At 40.3% G+C, this 19056-nt stretch overlaps 1 protein-coding gene across 7 annotated transcripts in view; it reads right to left on the bottom strand.

Moving 5' to 3' along the window:
* Ddx11 (DEAD/H-box helicase 11) overlaps positions 1-12350 on the bottom strand; it is a 32451-nt gene extending 20101 nt beyond the window's left edge. For 6 of the 7 annotated variants that reach the window (XR_002389667.2, XM_021245267.2, XM_021245263.2 and 3 more), the window contains exons 1-2: positions 10249-10416; positions 598-745 (exon numbers count right to left, since the gene is read on the bottom strand). Coding sequence is in view for 6 of the 7 variants with exons in the window: in XM_021245267.2 (XP_021100926.2) it covers positions 598-741 (144 nt within the window). In the remaining variant the exon portion in view is untranslated. Of the gene's footprint in view, positions 1-597; positions 746-10248; positions 10417-11770 lie in introns of those variants that run through there. The other variant, XM_021245264.2, reaches the window with a different exon arrangement.
* Positions 12351-19056: the final 6706 nt, after the last annotated feature.

Here is a 19056-nt window from a genome sequence, read left to right as displayed (position 1 = left end):
GGGGGCGGGTTTCCACAGGAAGGGACACCCTTGACGAGGCCATGAAACCAAGGGGTCAACACGTGAGGGCTGCATAGAGGGAGAGGACACTTGGAGGGGGCAGAGAACGGAGACAGAAATGCAGAGAGGGAGGAGAAGGGCCCACAGGGTAAGCAAGGCAGGATCAATATTGCTCTGCCACGTTCTCTGCCAAAATCACTAAAACTGGACCAAAGTCAAGAGATGCATGCCCGCAAAAACAAAAAAAGCAGAAGGAGGAAAAATAGCAAGTTCAAGAAGAGATGGAGAGACAGAGAATTGGACCTTCGTTAGCAGAGCAAGGATTCCCAAACCCAAGGGCCTCAGAGGTCCCCAAGTGAGGCTCCAGAGACTGCAAACCAGGCAGGACTGCGGCTGGCACTGTGGGCAGAGGGACATCCTGAAATTCTTCTTGAGAACACTTTGCTGTGGGAGCTCAGTCAGGAGAGCTCAGAAAGATAAACTGAGAGAATGTGCTGCCCAACTTCCAGCCATGAAAATCTCTGCAGAGGTGAAGAGTGGAAGCCAGAAAGACTGCCTCCAAGTTCTCAGCCATTGTCCCATGTCACGCAGACTCACCGTGCCAGTGGGACTCTCGAATATCCCAATCTTGCCAGCCTCCAACACCTGGTACAGTTCTGCCATGAAGTCCTTCTGGATGGAGTAGGGTGGGAAGGGAAAAGGGAAATGGATGCCACCGACTTCCTGGGTTTTATCAGCCATGGTTCTAGGGAAAAAAAAAAATGAAGAAATGTGCTACCTCTCTGATGAGCAGTGAAATAGGACCTAATGGTCTCCACACTGGTCACAGATGCACCCTATGGTTGTACACTTTACAGCAACCATCTGCATCTGCTGTGTACCTGCAGGAGCCCACAGCAGAGTCATGCATCTCATCTAGAGCCTTCATCGGCAGTGGCTACAGCAGGAGGAGCTCAAGAAAGCCCCTGATCCTATCTCCCCTCCAGCTCACTGCTGCATAGATACCTTTCGAATGCTTCTGTGGTAGAATGGGTGCCACTGGCATCAAGGCTGGTGCTGGTGAATCCTTTGCAGCATTCTTCTAGCAGGCCTCTGCAGGCACTCGCCGACCCAAGCTGCCTCCCCTTCTTCGGGGAAGGCCTGTGACACCCTGGCACCAGCAGAGTCACCAGCAAGGCTTGTGCAGAAGGCACACGTGACGTGCACAGCCCCACTTCTTCATAGACACAGGATTTGTCCTCCCTGGCCAGCCAAGGGCTCAGAGCAATGTCTTTATTTCAGCTTTTTCTCCTGTTCTGAAATTAATTTTCTCTGAGATAGCCTTGCATATCCTCTCCTCCTTTAACTGCCACTTTAGGGACTGGTTCTTCTACCTTGCTTCTCACATCTTGCTTTTTGGAAGTAATTTTTCTAAGATACTTGATAGGTCTATCTCTTCTCAGAACAAATATTTAAAAAGTTGAAAGTCCATTCTATTAATATGTCTGTACTGATTTAAGGGTACAGCTGTTAGATACCAATGTATGTAGAAATTAAATAACTGCTGGATTTCCAAGAAGGTGGCAGAATGGTGAACAGCAGGAAACAGCCTCTCCAATATCTGGAATCCAGATGCCGGAATACAGCAATGTGAGGAAGAGAAGGAGGAGGAAAATGGATCCCCAGGACCTGGCAAGGATCTAAAGTGAGAATTAGAGCCCCCAGGGAGAGCAAAGAAAGGGCCCACAATGTGGAGTAGGAAAGTGGCAAGTAGCAATTTTTCCCTTAGCCCTGGCTCGTGGTGTGGGAAGGGCACTTCAAAGCTGCAGAGGCATGGTGACTACTGGGAACTCCAGAGGTCTCCACAGAGAAATGCACCAGCGGAATGGAGCAGTGGATGCTGTGGACTGCAGTGGCTGGTGAGTTATTTGGGTTCAGATGTGCCCCAGGAGAGGGCGTTTGGCCAGTAGTCATTTTGAAAAGGTGCCAATGAGAGTCAGAAATCAGAACAGCTGCAGGGTTGGCTCCATCTAATGGCTCCAAGCGTCAGCATGAGGCTCAACCAAGTTCAAGTCAGCAGATCAGGAAGTGGAGTCCTGGCCAGCAGGGAGCCGAGTTCAAGCAACCAGGAAGCTGAGTTCAAGCCAGCAGGTGTCACTCAAGTGTTATAGGCTGAAAAACTAGGGTCCTGGTCTCACAGTCAGAAACCAGAACCAGCTTGAACTTCAGTGGAACCAAAGGCCCAGGTTTTATGGTATTATCCACCAACACCATAATTCTACTGCTGGCTTGCTGGGAAAATCAACATGGATCTGGGCTCTATCTGCCACCTCTGTCAACCAGAGACAGCAGAGATACACCCTGAAGTGGACATTTTTTTCTACTTTTCTTCCTTTCTTTGCTTTTTAATTTTTAATTATCTTTACTTTCTATTTTTTCATTTATTTTCTGTTTTTCTTAATTGTCTGGTCTTCTTTTTATACTGGTGATAACACTGTTTCTACTTTTATGGATTTTGTTTGTTTTGTTCTGTTCTTATTTCTGTTTCTTCCTTCGTTCTTTCCTGTCTCCACCAATTCCCAAAGCTTGTGTAATCTTCCTTTGTCTTCCAGCCTTGCTTCTAATCCCTTTCTCTTCTTCTATTTCTCTATTTTTCCCCTAATCTCTTTTAAAGTTTCTTTCCTGAGGGTAAAATCACCACATTGAGGGTATATTTACTGTACACAATTTTCTGGTTTGTTTTACATTTGATTACATAACTAAAAATCAGTTCATATGGTTAAAGGTGGCAAATTAATAGTTACCACAGTTTGTCATTCTCTAGGCTGTGTTTGATGCTACTGTTAGTGCTGATTGTACTACTTTAGCCAAGGTGACATAATTGCTCTAATCAGTTGTTCTTCCTTGTATGCCATGACTAAGATTGCCTGAGGGTCATAAACAATACACTAGGCCAGTGCCAAAGAATCAGGGGCTAGCCAAATAGGCAACAACTTCCCATCCCCAACAAGCTGAAGAGGTACAATCTGGCACCAGAATTAAAATGCAAAAGCCAGCTACACCTGGAAAATATTTCTAAGAAGTAGTCATTTCCTAAGGGCTCTTCATACTAGCAATAAAGACATCTACCATAAACAACTTACAAGCATCAAAGCAGGAATTAAACAACAACAACAAAGGAAAATGAGAAGACATGGAAGTAAGATGCAACCCCACGCTTCCAGCTCGCCAAAGGTAAACTCAGGTAGCAATGAGGTCAAACAATTCTAAAGCTACCCATCTGGACTCTCTAAAGTGGTATCAGTGGAAGTAACAAAGCAAATGAGGCTCTAGAAAAAAAATCAAATCAGAAGTAATTTCTCAGATAACTTCAGCAATGATGGCCAAAATGAAGGGCATGATTCATGAATCTAGAGAAGACACAGATAAAAAAAAATAGAGGAGCTTAGAAAACTGATGGAAGTCATGAATGCCCAATACAGGAAAACAGAACTCATGAAACAGATTCAGTTATCTGGGAGATTAAAAATTCCATTGAAAGTGTATGCAGCAGAATGAACCAATGTGAGGACAAAATATCAGATCTAGAACACAAAATTTCCATTAGCAATTATGAAAAGAAAGATTTCTTAAAAATAACAAGGGACCATGAAAAATCAAGCCAACAGTTGCTAGATGATGCAAAGAATAACATAAGATTGATCGGAGTCAATGAAAAAGCAGGAGATAGCAGAAATGACATAATAAACCTGTTCACAGAAGTAATGGCAGAAAACCTCCCAAGCATGTAAAAAGAATCTGACATACAGATAAGTGAGGTGTATTGAACTCAATTAGCCATGATCAAAATAAATCAACAACAAGGCATATAACAGTCAAGATTCCAGAAATTCAGCACAAGAATAGAATATTAAAAGCAGTTAGAAAAAAGAAACACATTACTTATAAAGGAAAACCCATCAGAATTACAGCAGACTTCTCAAACAACCTTTAAGTCAAGGAGAGCTTGGAGTGAAATATTTCAAGCCCTAAAAGAAAACAACCTCCAACTCAGATTGATGTACCCCATAAAACTGTCTTTCAAAACCGATGGAGAAATAAGGTACTTCCATGATAAAGAACACCTGAAGAAATTCATGACCACCAAACCAGCAATCCAAAATATTCTGAAGGATATTCTAGAAATAGATAATGGAGACTACTACTCCATGAGCCCCAACAGAACAAATCCACCAGGCAAGGCAAGTAATTAAACAGAGGGAAAAGAAAGAGAACAACAACAAGAAAATAACATGATAAGGATAAGTCAATACATATCAGTTATAACCATTAATATAAATCGTCTCAATTCACCACTCAAAAGAAACAGAATGGATCAGGAAACAAGATCCAACAATACGCTGCATACATGAAACACATTTAACTCAAACAGAAATTCATACACTGAAAGTCAAAGGATGGAAAACAATACTCCATATGAGAGGAACCTGGAGAAAAGAAGGCTAGGTATTATATTTGCAGACAAAGTGTATTTCAAACCAAGACTAATCAAGAGAGACAAAGAAGTTCACTACATCCTTGTTAAGGGAACAATCCAATAGGAACAGATTACAATCATAAATATATATATGCACCAAATATTGGCGCACCCAATTATATAAAACAAATATTAATGAAAAATGAAATAAGCACTAACGCAATTGTAGTGGGGGACCTCAATACCCCACTGTCACAAATAGACAGATCAACTAGACAAAAAAATCAACAAAGAAATACCAGAGTTGAACCAAATATTTGAACAAATGGACTTAGATTTCTACAGAGTGTTGCACTCCACAACATCAGAATATACATTCTTCTCAGCTGGGCATGGGATGCCCTCCAAAATAGACCACATACTACTCCTAGAACATGTTTAAGTGAATGCAAAGAAACTGAAATTATCCCATGAATATTATCAGACCATAGTGCAACGAAACTGGAAATCAATGGCAAAAGAAACCACAAAAACTCCATAAACACATGGAAATTGAATAACACCCACCTGAACACCCAATGCGTCACAGAGGAAATTAAAGAAGAAATCAGACATTTTATACAATTAAATGATAATGCCAATACAACATGCTGGAACTTATGGGATGCAATGAAAGCAGTCCTACTAGGGAAATTTATAGAAGTAAATCCTTACTTCAGAAAAACAGAACAGGCTCAAATAAACAGCCTGATATTGAACCTTAAGCTGCTGTTAAAAGAAGAGCAAGTCAAGCTGAAAGCTTATACAATGGAGGAAATTATAAAGATTAGAGCAGAAACTAATGCAACTGAGACTAAGAAAACAATATAAAGAATCAATGAATTGAAGAATTGGTTCTTTTTTAAGATTAAGAAAATGTGACAAACCCTTCGCCAAACTTATCAAAAAAAGGAAAGAAAGGACTCATATCTATGCAATTAGAAAAGAAAGGGTGAAATCACAACAGATCCTGCAGAAATCCAGATCATCAGCACCTACTTCAAATCAGTACCTGTATTCAAATAAGATGGAAAACACAGAATGAACAGATTTCTAGATAAATATGAATTACCAAAACTGAATCAAGAAGATATAAAGATTCTAAATAACTCAATATCAATGAAATTGATGATGTAATTAAAAACCTACCAATAAAGAAAAGTCCATGTCCTGATGGATTCACTGCTGAATTCTGCAAGAAATTTAGAGAAGACCTAATGCTGCTACTTCTCAAACTCTTTAATGAAATTGAAAGGGAACCAATACTCCCAAACTCATTCTTGGAAGCAAGCATTACCCTAATATCAAAATTGGAGCAGAATCCAAGCAAAAAAGAGAACTACTGGCCAATCTCCCTCATGAACATGGATGCAAAAATCCTCAGTAAGATACTGGCACACAGAGTGCAACAAATCTTCAAGAAGATTATACACCATGACCGAGTAGGATTGAACCTAGGGAAGCAGAGATGGTTCAACATACAGAAATCAATAAATGTAATATACCATATTAACAGAGCCAAGGACATAAACTATATGATCATCTCAACAGACACAGAAAAAAATGTTTGACAAAGTCCAACACCCATTCATGATAAAATTCTTACAAAAAATTGGAATAGACTGTCTTAACCCAATCTGATAAAAGCCATCTATGGCAAACCAACAGCCCACATCATACTAAATGGACAAAAACTGAAAGCTTTCACTCTAAAATCAGGAACAAGACAAGCATGTCCACTATCACCACTCCTATGTAATATAGTTCTGGAAACATTAGCCAGAAGAATTAGACAAGAGAAAGAAATAAAAGGAATAAGGACATGAAAAGAAGTTATCATTATTTGGCAACAACATGATACTCTACATAGAAGACACTGAAAAATCCACCAAAAGACTTTAGATTTAATAACCAAGTTCAGTAGTATAGCTAAATACAAAGTCAACTCTCAAAAATCAACAGCATTTCTGCACACAAATAACAAACTCACTGAAAGAGAAATTAGGGAAACAACACCTTTCACAATAGCATCCAAAAATATGAAATACCTTGGAATCCATCTAATGAAGGAAGTAAAAAACCTTTAATTGAAAACTACAGTACTCTGAAAAAAGATCAAAGGGGATATCAGAAAATGGAAAAATATCCGTTGCTCTTGGGTAGAAAGAACCAACATAGTAAAAATGGCCATACTCCCAAAACTGTTTTACAGATTTAATGCAATTCCAATCAAAATACCAATAGCATACCTCACAGAATTAGAAAAAATAATCCTAAAATTCATTTGGAACCAGAAGAGGTCTAGGATAGCAAAAGCAATCCTGAGCAACAAAGGCAAGGACAGAGGCATTATAATCCCTGACTTGAAATTATACTACAGAGGTACTGTGATAAAAAACAGCATGATAATGGCGGGGGGCGGGGAGCGGGGAGAGGATCAATGGAATAGACTACAGGATGCAGAAACAACTCCAAACATACCCTGCCACTGCATCTTTGACAAAGGGGCCAAACACGTTCACCGGAAGAAAGAGACCCTCTTCAATAAGTGGTGCTGGAAAAACTGGCTTTCCACATGCCCCAAGACTGAAAATAGACCCATATCTCTCATCATGAACTAAACTAAAATCAAAATAAATCAAATATTAAAACAGAAACCGCTGGAAATGAGATTAGGTAGAACTTTTGAAGACATAGGTGTAGGGAAAGACTTTATGAACAAAATCTTTATTGCACAGGAAATATCACAAAAAATCAACAACTGGGATCTCATTAAAAAACTTTTTCACAGCAAAAGAAATCACTAAAAGAGTTTAATGGAAACCACTAAAAGAGACAACCCACAGAGTGGGAAAACATTTTTGTCAGCTGTTCTCAGACGAAGAACTAATATCTAGAATATATAAAGAACTCAAAACAATCATACTCTCCAAATTTAAAGACTCAGTCCTAAAATGGGCATCTGAAATGAATACACTTCTCAAATGAAGTAGAAATGGCAAATAAATATATGAAAAAATATTCAACATCACTGGTCATTAGAGAGATGCAAATTAAAATAACACTGAGAATCCATCTCACTCTAGAAAGAATGGCTATTATCAAGAAATCAACCAATAACTAATGCTGGAGGGGCTGTGGGGAAAGAAGAGCCCTTCTCCACTGTTGGTGGGAGTGTAGACTGGAGCAACCACTGTGGAAATCAGTGTGGAGATTCCCCAAAAAACTAAAAGTAGAGGTTCCATTTGATGCAACCATTCCCCTTCTTGGTATCGTCTCGAAAGAATTAAAAGCATTGTACCACAGTGATATATGCACACAAAATGTTTGCAGCAGAACAGTTTGTAACAGCTAACAAACAATCTAAATGCCCATCAACTGATGAGTGAATAAAGAAGACGTGCTTTTTTTTATATAATAGAGTACTACTGTGCCATAAACAAGGATAAACTTGAGACATTTCTAGGTAAATGGATGCACCTTGAGACCATACTCTTAAGTGAAATAAATCTGACAAACACGTTTAAATATCGCATATTTTCTCTGGTGTTACAAACTGAAAGTATAAATAAGGACCAAAATGTATGACACATATTGTGAAATAGGAAGAAAATGTTCAAATGGGAAGGGGAACTAGAGAGGCGGAGGGAGAAAGGAAGGAACAGAAAAGGCAAAAAAGGGAATAGAAGGAAAACCTGGAAACAAATCTTTTATAAATAAGGAGGAAGAGGAGTGAAGAGAGGGGAAGGAAAGGGAAAAAAGAAAGATACATGGTGTACAGGTACAAATTCCACATGATCAATGCTATCATTATGTATATCTAAAACATACCAATAAAATTAATTTTTAAAAAAATTAAATAATTGCTCACTGGGACAGTGGCTAAGTGGTATAGCACTCACCTGTACAAAGCCTTGGGTTCACTCTACAGCACTGGGGAGGGAGGAGAGGGAAGAAAGTACATAAATGCTCAAAGTCATAACTAAGAGAAGGAAAATCAGCCCTTCAAACCAGCTCCATACAGTTCTGTTTTCATCAAGTTAATGTTGTTGGAAGAGATCTTGCTGAAGTAAAAGAGTTATTTACTGAAATGATACACACTGAAAAATTAACCGAGACTGAGAAAGTCAGGAACACATGTCACTGGCAGGATGGGGCTTCTTTCAGGTGAGAAGGCTGCTAGCTGAGTCTTCAAGACAGCACCAGGAACCTCACCAGTAAGAAAATACCACAGATGATCATGCTGCTATCCAGAGCCCCAGTCTGACTTCCTCAGCCCACTCCTATGTTCTGATTACCCAGATCTTTAGCCTGTATATGATCTCTTCAATCAGCTCTGCCAAGTAAAAGTTCTTTTCATGGTTCTTAGTACTTAATCCCAAGACAAAGACTGATGAGCACTGCCTCTCTACAAAGATAGCTCGCTGGTCAGTCTACACACCCTTCAGCCAGGCACTGAGCCTGACCTAATCAGCCTGGGGCTTGCAATCGCTGGTTCCCCTGCCTCCAAAATGATGACCCAGTATTCAGACCTCAGCTCACCTCCCATCCCAGTTTGGCCACTTGATAGTGTCCGATACACTCCAACACACACACACACACACACACACACACACACTCTATGTGCACACACATCCTGCCTCAGGTCTCACCTTTATCACCTCAAGCTGTACTTAATTTCTTCATAGCTTTTAGCACTATCTGAACCTATTTTATTCACTGTTCTTCCCCACGGGGGGAATATAGACTATACAAAAGGAGGACTCTTCTTCTCTTGTCTTTCTCTTTTCTGCTTCCAGGTCTCAAAACTAGGAGCTTTAGCTTTAGCACCTTGCGGGCGTTAAATAAGATTCTCATGAATAAATGAGTAGTCAGGTAGTCATGGGGCTGTAGCCAGAGGTTTCTGTTCTTCACAGGTGGGAGGCAGAGAGGTGCCACGACTTGAATTCTCAGTCCCAGCGCCAGTCCTCAATGGCAACAAGCTTGTGTGGTTAGTATTTCCATCAGCTCTTTATAGGTGAAGAAGCTGAGACTCAGAAAAGTGATTTGCTCAAGTTCATGAAGTATGTGGCTGAGCCCAGGACAGTCTCCGTCACTCCCCACGCCCCTAAGCTCATTTCCTGACTCTTCCTCCTCCACGGTAAGGAGGGCAAAAGGAAAGACTAAGCTAGCCAACTTCAGAATCACAGCATGAGACAATACAGAACAAAAATAATCATTTCCCTTCCCCGTGAAGGTGACTATAGATCTCATTATTCCAGAAGCAGCACAGGTCAATCACGGTTAAAGAACAGGGGAGATGAAATCCGACAGTAACAGATCCACTCAGCACTGAGGGACATGGTCTGTGATCTCACACCTCTCCAGGGACTCTGTGGGGCACAACCAGGACCTCCCGCCCAAGTTCTCCGTGGAGCTCTTCACCAGGGCTGAGGCAACGCCCGCACGCTCGAGTGGCCATCATTAAACACCTCGTGAAAGCGCTGGGCACAGATTCCCCAATTTAAGGCCCGACACCTGCCAGTTGTCGTCAGAAGCTTAAAAACCGCGCCAGTTCTCCGAAGGCACCGCCTTCCCGGGCCCGCCCCTTTCCCCCATTGGCCTATCGCCCGTCCATCAAAAGGCCCCTCCCCTCGCTTCCACAAGCTCACCTCCCTCACGCAGCCCCTCAGGATCACCTACCCCCGGGTCTGACCTTCCTCTACCCCGTTTTCTGGGTCCTCAGTTCTGCTACCGTGAAGCGCTCTGCTCACCTTGTTCCCCCAGGGAAGGACTGCTGCGTTAGGTCCAAACTGGAGAGACAGCCTGGAGGCCGCAGGCTGAATTGAAATCGCGCGGCTCCGCAGCTTTACCTCTGAATGGCGCGGACCACGTCGCCACGCCCCTCACCACTGCGCCTGCGCACCCAGAACGCTCGATTATGCACAGCTGCCGGCAAGGGGACGGCTTGCTTTTGCTTAAACTGAGCCACTGCGCAAACGCAGTGCTTTCCGGGCTTTGCTTTATGGGCGCAAGTCGCTGAACTCCACAGGCCCTTAGAACGTGTGCTCCGAATCTCTGATCACAACCCTGTGCTTAGTGTCGTCCTTCTGGGACTCTCCCAGCTGTGCAAGGGTGTTTGATTGACCCTCCGCTCCCTGGGCCGAATTCAGCAGGCATTCAGCAGTTGTTTGCCTTGATTAAGTTAATAATAAAGAGCAAAGGTCGATTTTAGTATACTTAGTGCTCCCGTTTTCAAAGAAAAAAAAATCTTAGGAAAAGAAAATAGGTTTTCATAAGAAATATATGGGTCACAACGGCTGACTGCCTGCCTGGCCGGCCGCACCCCTATGCCACATCTCGGAGCTGGCCGCCAGGGTGTAGAATTGAGCTGCTCTGTCCCGAGCAGGCAGCATTTATTTTAGGATCTGCTGAGTTCCAAGTGCTGTGGGTACCGCGGGGACTGAGCAGCCTCCGCCCCGACGGAGTTTACTGTCGGAGTTGGGGGTCCAAAAGTAAACAGTGATCTTCATAGAGTGCTCAGGATCCTAATGATGCAGCACAACAGGAAGCAAAGCACAGGGAAGCAGAAATGAGAAACAGTATCTCAGCGCGAGTTCTGGATCAATCGGCCCGGGCCAGGTTAAGTAACTTAGCACTTGTAAAGCCTGAAAAAACGAAAGCAGTAGAAAATTACCTTATACAGATGGCAAAGTATGGACAGCTAAGTGGGAAGCTCTCAGGACAAAGTTTAATAGAAATCCTTGAAAAAGTAAGCCAACAAACAGAAAAGAAAGCAACAGTTAAATTCAACAGAAGAAAAGTAATGGACTCTGACGAAGATGATGATTACTGAACTAAAAATGTTTAGAGACTGACCCTTAATGGAACAATTTTAGGGCAGAAGTTAAAATCCGTTTAAATGTTTACTTTGTATGGTCTATATGCCTTTAAAAAAATAAACTTGTTATGCAAAACAAAGTTGTTTTAATATCACACACACAAAAAGAAATATATGGGTCACAATCTATGGTAACTGGGGAAAGGTGGATTTCAGCCATCACAATAAAACAGTTTAAGTTTCTCTACAGGACTGTCTCCATCTGAATGGTATTATTTCAGTCACTGGAAAGTGACACACAGCTTCCATGAATTGGTGATAGTAGAAACAAAAAGCACAAGGGGTGATCAGGCCCCTGTGCTGTATTTGCCCAAAGTTACAAAATACAAATTCACAAAGTGAAACCAAAGCAAAACCAAAATTTAACAACTAGGGTGTTTCCTGCAGTTTCTCACCCAGCAAAGGAGAGAGACAGATGAGACACCAACAGCAGCAGCCCTCCTTCTCTCCTTCTCTGTCTCAGGTTCAGGCAATCTGCAACCAGTGAGCGGGTCTCTGTGTCCTGTTGGGGAGCCTAGGAAATTTGTCCCAGGAGCACGCCTTTTGTCTTGAGGAGACAGAGAGCAGCTCCCTCCGGTGAGGCTCGGGCCAATGCCCAAAAGGACTATTGCATTCCCGATTCCTGGTCAGGGAACCAAATGTTCCAGAAATCTAGGAAAGAAATACATGGAGACACAGAATTCGGGTAAAATAATAAAAGTTCTACTTGCAAGTAGGTGGGACCACCAGAAAACAGTCTGGTCAGTATCTGCACACCTCTTTGTTTAGCTTAGTATTTCCTTTTTATATCCTTTTTAGCCATTATCTCATCCCTAGTGGTTTTGATGTGCAAATATAATTCCAGTTCCTATTTACAAGTCACAGACACAAGATAAGCATGTATACATTGTAAATTCACCCAGGCATTGCAACTTTGTTAGGTTAATGAAGTTACTGGTTATAGAGTCAGATAATCATCACCTTATACAACAAGAGTTATGGGAAAAGCAAATCTTAAAGGGACACATTACTTACTTTGCTTCTAGAACTACCTTAATATTTAATCTGCTAAGTTATGTAAAACTTTTCCCTATCAATAGACACATGAATGTAAAAGCCAGTAACAAAATGAGGAGTATCCATATTTGTAAAGAGTAAAATTTTATTGATATTCTAGATATGACTATATATCATATTTTAATTAAGAAAATATGCTAAAGCAGAATAATGACATAATCCTACTATTGTAAAATATATTTCTCTATATATTTTATATATTATTTGCATATATGTACATATGCAAATGTTCAAAATATTATAAAGCCTATATTGTAGTTATTTTGGCCTTTGCATTTATGCATAGATGGCTGCATCTTCTTTGAAAATATTATAATTATATTTTTAATCCAATATTGTTAAAATATTAATTTTTCATATGTACAAGTTTTTCTTTTCTCAAAGTTCTGCTCATATTCCTTTTGATTTTAAGATAAATCAAAACTTTCCCATGTGTCCCTAATTTTTTGTCCTAATATATGAATCACTCTGTCCACAGAAGTTTCTTGAAATCTCAGAGTTCATAGTGCATGTGTCTGGTCAAAGCCGAACTGCCACCTCACAATGATACCCAGAGTGTGACAGTGGACAGCAGAGAAAAAGAGGATGCGCAGCTTGTCCTCGTCTCCCAGGAAAAGAGCCAAACTTTGCCTACTGCATCCTTAAACTATCTTTGAAATCTGATAATATTCTGTGTATGAAGAGTCCCCATCCTTCACTGTATCCAGATCATGTCTGAGCACCCTGGGCTTCCCTCTGCTTGAATCCTTTCAGTCTGATTGAGCCAGAATCATCGTGACTCTCATGCTGTCCCTTAGTAATGTCCCATCCTGACCTCCCTCTTAATCTTTGACTGTAAAGGTCCCTGCATTAGTCAGAATCCACTTTTAATCCTATTTTGCAGATGAAGCTCCCATTACAGTGGTCCATAAACTGGTCATTATTTCCTGATTAGATCAAACCTCTTTTACCATTTCCAGCAAGTGCCAATAAGAATTGTTTCTCTAACAGATTTCCGGAGATTCAGAGCAGACATGCCTGACTCACTCACTAATCCTGTACACCTGTAAGTAGCTAGTAAACACTACAACCATCAGAACCAATGCTTTCACATCAAATAAACTGATTAATGATATCCAACAGATTTTGGAAAATTATGGGAGAAAATGTCAGGAGTGGTGAGTGACACATGACTGTATTCACCGCTAATCGGAGGCTGAGGCAAGAATGTTGTTTGGCTCCCAGAGATTGCTGCCAACCTTTGCAACATAACAAAACCTTGTCTAAAATATATATATACCCCCCACACACACACACAAACAAGAAAAGTATCTAAGAACAAAAAATATAAGCAAACTTCTTCTGTATGTTCTGGAACATAAAGAAACCTCCTTCTGTGGCAGGAAGATAATCCAATTCCTAACCCTGCCATCCCTGCTTCCAAATGTGAGGAGATATTAGGGCCAATAGCTGTGGCTCTACCAGCTAACAAAGAAATAAGCAATCATCTTCTCAGAGATCCTTTCTTCTCACAGAAACAAAAGTCATCTTCTTGAATCTTGTAACACTCTGCAAAATTACCTTATTAACTCTGTCCACTTTTGACTACAAAATTGGTGTGGTAATATCTGAAAATAGAGAATGCACCTGTGAAGCCAAATTCAGTTAGATGATAACAATTTCACTGAGTATTGCTCCCTTATTCCTGGCCTGGCTCGCAGCTCCATGGCTCACGGAAAAGTCTTAGTATGAAAGCAAGGTATACAGATTATTTGAGAGTATAATTGAATATATACAATAAGAAGCTGCGTGAGATGATGGGTTATAAATAACCATGAGGGCATAAAATTCTTTATTCATAAATAATAAAATATCATCTCACTCTGGACATTATGAAAAGGATTGTTTTCTTCAACATCATAGTATTGAATGCAACCCAATGATTTTAATGTTTCCATTGCACATTTCTCACTATCACTCAGAGCTGGTTCTGTTGTGAGAAGGGGCATATATGGTAAAAACAGTAGAAGGTATTGTCTCCCTCAAGTTCTACTCTGAAAATGAGAGCCTAAAAATGTGAAAAAGAATGATCTTTCCCACGTTCCAAAAAATGATAAAGAGGATAGTTAATGATGAAATGATGGAGCATTCTGTGGAAGTATGGATGGGAAGGACAGGATACAGCTACAGAGAGTATTGCTTTGTCCAACCCAAAGATCCCCAAGGCAATGTCAGTATGATGATCAAACAGAAAATTAATAAATAAAAATACACTTACCGTATGATAAATAAGTCCTTACTAGGCTTCACACCAGTGACCTCAGTGAAATAGACTAAGTATAAAGGGAGAAAATCCGCCGACCATCCTGTGCAGGTTGGGGCTCCTGCTGAGAAGGCAGTCATTATAAGGGAAATTGCACCCTACTAGAGGCAGCTGCTGGAGAAGGAAGATGAAACTCAAAGGGAGCATCTTCTAAGTGTCTGTAGAGGCTTGAATCTAGGTGAGAGTGCAGTTTGCAATGTCAGCCAGGCAATGTGCATAGCATGCATGTATGTATGAAAGCGTGTGGGTATGTGGGCTTTTTTGTTCGAATTTGGATGAGTGCCTTTAATGATCCTAACTTCTTTTAGCCAAGCTTCATCCACTCCTCTGAGGAATTTCTTTTTCTGGTACCAGGGATCAAACTCAGGACCTTACACTTCCGAGGCAGGTGCAGCACCACTGAGCTAAATCCCCGGCCCTTGGAGGAATTCCTTTAGTATTTCTCCTGAAGATCTGCATTTGGAGTCTGGGGTCTGGGTGAAAAATAAAAAGTTGGAAAATATTCAAAGATCATCTTCACCTCCAGGAACCATTATTTCATCCAAGTCTACTTGTAACAAGCTCCCAGGAGCCCTGTCCTCTTATTTTGTCCCACTCTGATGTCAACAGGCTATTCACCCTGATGCCATTTGGATGTTGCAAATGGATTGAACCTGAGGTTTCCAAATTAGGCGTTTTTGAAATGGCCAAGAAGAGCCCATGCTTATTCGTGAATATGTAGGCACTATGAGCTTCTAATCTCAAGATAGGAAGTTCCAGCCTCATACTCACAAGGGTCAGTGGGGCTACAGAAGCTTCACTGTATTGCCCATGCTTGTCTGAGAATGAGTCACATAGACCCAAAATAACTTCCACTCACATAAGTTCCCATTACCTAGGGAACCAGTAAGCACACTGAACCCAGAAATCTCAAATTAGTAACTCAGAATGAATGCAGAAATAATTTGCATTTCTGAAGCCTAAATCTTCCCCCTACTATTCTTTGCTTCCAACCTGCCAGATACGTGGCTTAATATATTGTGGTGATCCATTTCTAAACATACAACTGGGGCCCTCATTACTTATACTTACAGGTCATCATGGGACTGTGCAGGAAATGGTGAATTTCTCACCCAAAAGCAAAGGAACTAATCTAGAAAGTACTTGTACATTTTCTACCATTAAAATGGTTGAGGACAGGCCCAGGGATTTAGCTCAGTGGTTTTGCCGCCTGCCTCACAACCGCAAGGACCCGAGTTCGATCCCTGGTACCAAAAAAAATGGTGACAGTTTGGGCCAGGGATTTAGCTCAGTGGTTCCGGCACCTGCGTCAGAAGCGCAAGGACCTGAGTTCAATCCCCGGTACCAAAAAAAAAAATAAAATGGTTGAGGACAGAAGTCATGCAGGTAGGCTTCTACACTAGAGTTCAGGAAAATTTTCAAAGGGGAGAAATTATGTATGCTTCTGTAATGGTCAAATACTTGACACTTTACATTTGTCAAACTATAAATAATATTGAGCAGTAATAGTAAACTGTAATGTAAAAGTGGACTTTATCTAAGATTGATATGTTAATACTGATCTATGAATTGTGACGTGTAATAATAGACAAAATGGTGACAGGTAGAGAAAAGGGCCAAGAGAGAAATGTATTCTTATCTTAATTATTATAAACTTACAACTTTAAAAATAATATCAGTAAATTAAAAGGAAAATGTATTTGCCAACTTGACAGATGCTAATGCATGCCATGACTGAGCATTTAAAAACTGGATAATTCAAATAAAGATGTGGTATATGTAAAACTATATGAGTTTCAAACATTTTGTATAAAATGAATTATATCTTGATAATTAAAAATATTGTTTTGTTAAATTCTTTTATTGGTACATTTTAGGTATACAACACAATTACATTTCTCATTGGGAATTGTACCTTTACATAATGCATCTTGGTTCTTATTTTTTCCCCATTCCTAGCCCTCCCTTCACCTCCTCTACCCTTCCCTATTTACAAAGACTTTATTTCCATTTTTTCCATTTCTCATCATTTTTCCTTTCCCTTCTTTTCTTTCCCCTGCTCCTCCCGCTACCCCTACCCCTTTGGACCTTTTCTTCCTATTTTGCATTATCGATTATTCATTCTAATCATTGGTACATTTTAGGTATACAATATAATGACATTCATCATTGGAAATTTGCACCTTTACATAATCTCTCTTGGTTCTTATTTTTCACCCTTGCCCAGCCCTCCCTTCAACCCCTCCATTCCTCCCTATTTACAAAGATTTTGTTCTTATTTTCCATTTTCTCATATTAATCCCATTCCCTTCTATCCTTTCCCCTATCCCTCCCACTTCCTTCCCCTTTGCCCCTTTTCTTCCTATTTCACATTACCTATTATACATTTTAGTCCTTATTTACACTTTCAGTTTCTCACACTAGAGAAACTATTCAGCATTTATACATGTGTGTCCTATTTATTTCACTTAAGAGTATCGCCTCAATGTGCATCCACTTAGCTATAAATGTCTCTAATTTCTCATTTTTTATGGCTGAGTAGTACTCCATTTTATAAAAAAACCACATTTTCTTTATCCAGTCTCCAGTTGATGGGCATTTGGGCTGTTTCCAAGTTTTAGCTATCACAAACTGTGCTGCTATGAACATGGGTGCACATATATCACTGTGGTATGATTCTTTTAATTCTTTGGGGAAGATTTCCAGCAGTGGAATAGTGGGGTCAAATGGGACTTCCAGTCCTAGTTCTTTGAGGTATCTCCATACTGATTTGCACAGTGGTTGCACCAGTCTACACTCCCACCAGCAGTGGAGCAAGGTTCCTCTTTCCCCACAGCCCCACCAGCATTTGTTATTGGTTGATTTCATGATAGCAGCCATTCTTTCTGGAGTGAGATGGAATCTCAGCGCTGTTTTCATTTCATCTCTCGAATGACCAGGGATGTTGAACATTTTTTCATGTATTTATTTGCTATTTCTACTTCTTTGTCTGAGAAATGTCTGTTCATTTCAGATGCCCATTTTCAGATTGGGTCTTTAAATTTAGGAGGTATGATCTTTTAAAGTTCTTTATAGATTCAAGATAGTAGACCTTTGTCTGAGGAAGAGCAGGTGAAGATTTTTTCCCACATTGTGGGTTGTCTCTTCACACTGCTGGTGGTTTCTCTTGCTGTGCAGAAGCTTTTTAATAAGAAGAGATCCCACTTGTTGATTGTTTGTGCTAGTTCACGGGCAACTGAGGTTTTGTTCATAAAATCTTTTCCTACACCGATGTCTTCAAGGGTTCTACCTAACCTCTGTTCCAACTGGTTCAGAGTTTCTATTTTAATATTTAGATCTTTAATCCATTTTGATTTTAGTTTAGTGCATGGTGAGAGATATAGGTCTAGTTTTAATCTTTGGCAAGTTGAAGCCCAATTTTTTCAGCACCATTTATTAAAGAGGCTATCTTTCCTCCAGTGAGGGTGTTTGGCTCCTTTGTCAAAGATGAGATGGCTGAGTGTGTCTGGCATTGTTTCTGCATCTTCAAATCTGTTCCACTGGTCCTCAAGTCTGTTTCTTTGCCAGTACCATGCTGTTTTTAATCACAGTAGCTTTGTAGTATAGTTGCAAGTTGGGGATTGTGATACCCCCTGCCATGTCTCTGTTACCTAGAATTGCTTTTGCTATTCTGGGTCTCTTCTTGTTCCAAATGAATTTTTGGATTGTTTTCTCAAGGTCCATGAAGTATGCTGCTGGGATCTCAATTGGAATTGCATTAAATCTATATAGCAGTTTTGGAAGTATGGCCATTTTCACTATATTAATCCTTCCTACCCAGGAGAAGGGGATGTGAACAGACATTTCTAAGACAAAGAATTAGAAATAGCAAATAAACATATGAAAAAATGTTCCACATCACTGGTATTTGAGAGATGTAAATGAAAATGCTGAGATTCCATCTCACCCAGGAAATAATGGCTATTATCATAAAACCATCCAATAACAAATGCTGGTGGGGCTGTGGGGCTATTCCCTTGCTGGGTATCTTCCCCAATGATTTAAAAGAATCATACCACAGTGATATATGTGTACCCATGTTCATAGCAGCACAATTTATAATAGCTAAAACTTGGAACCAGACTGATTGCCCATCAACTGGAGACTGGATAAAGAAAAAATTTTTTTAATAAAATGGAGTACTACTCAGCCATAAAATATGAGAAATTAGAGACATTTATAGTTAAATGGATACACATTGGGGTGATACTTTTAAGTGAAATAAATAGGACACTCGTTGTAAATACCTAATAGTTTCTCTAGTGTGAGAAACTGAAAATGTAA

This window comes from Heterocephalus glaber, unplaced genomic scaffold (assembly GCF_053883595.1).
Source record: "Heterocephalus glaber isolate CG9 unplaced genomic scaffold, H.glaber_assembly_v1.0 deba00001761, whole genome shotgun sequence".
NCBI lineage: Eukaryota > Metazoa > Chordata > Mammalia > Rodentia > Bathyergidae > Heterocephalus > Heterocephalus glaber.
This window is presented reverse-complemented; position numbering and strand designations above follow the sequence as displayed.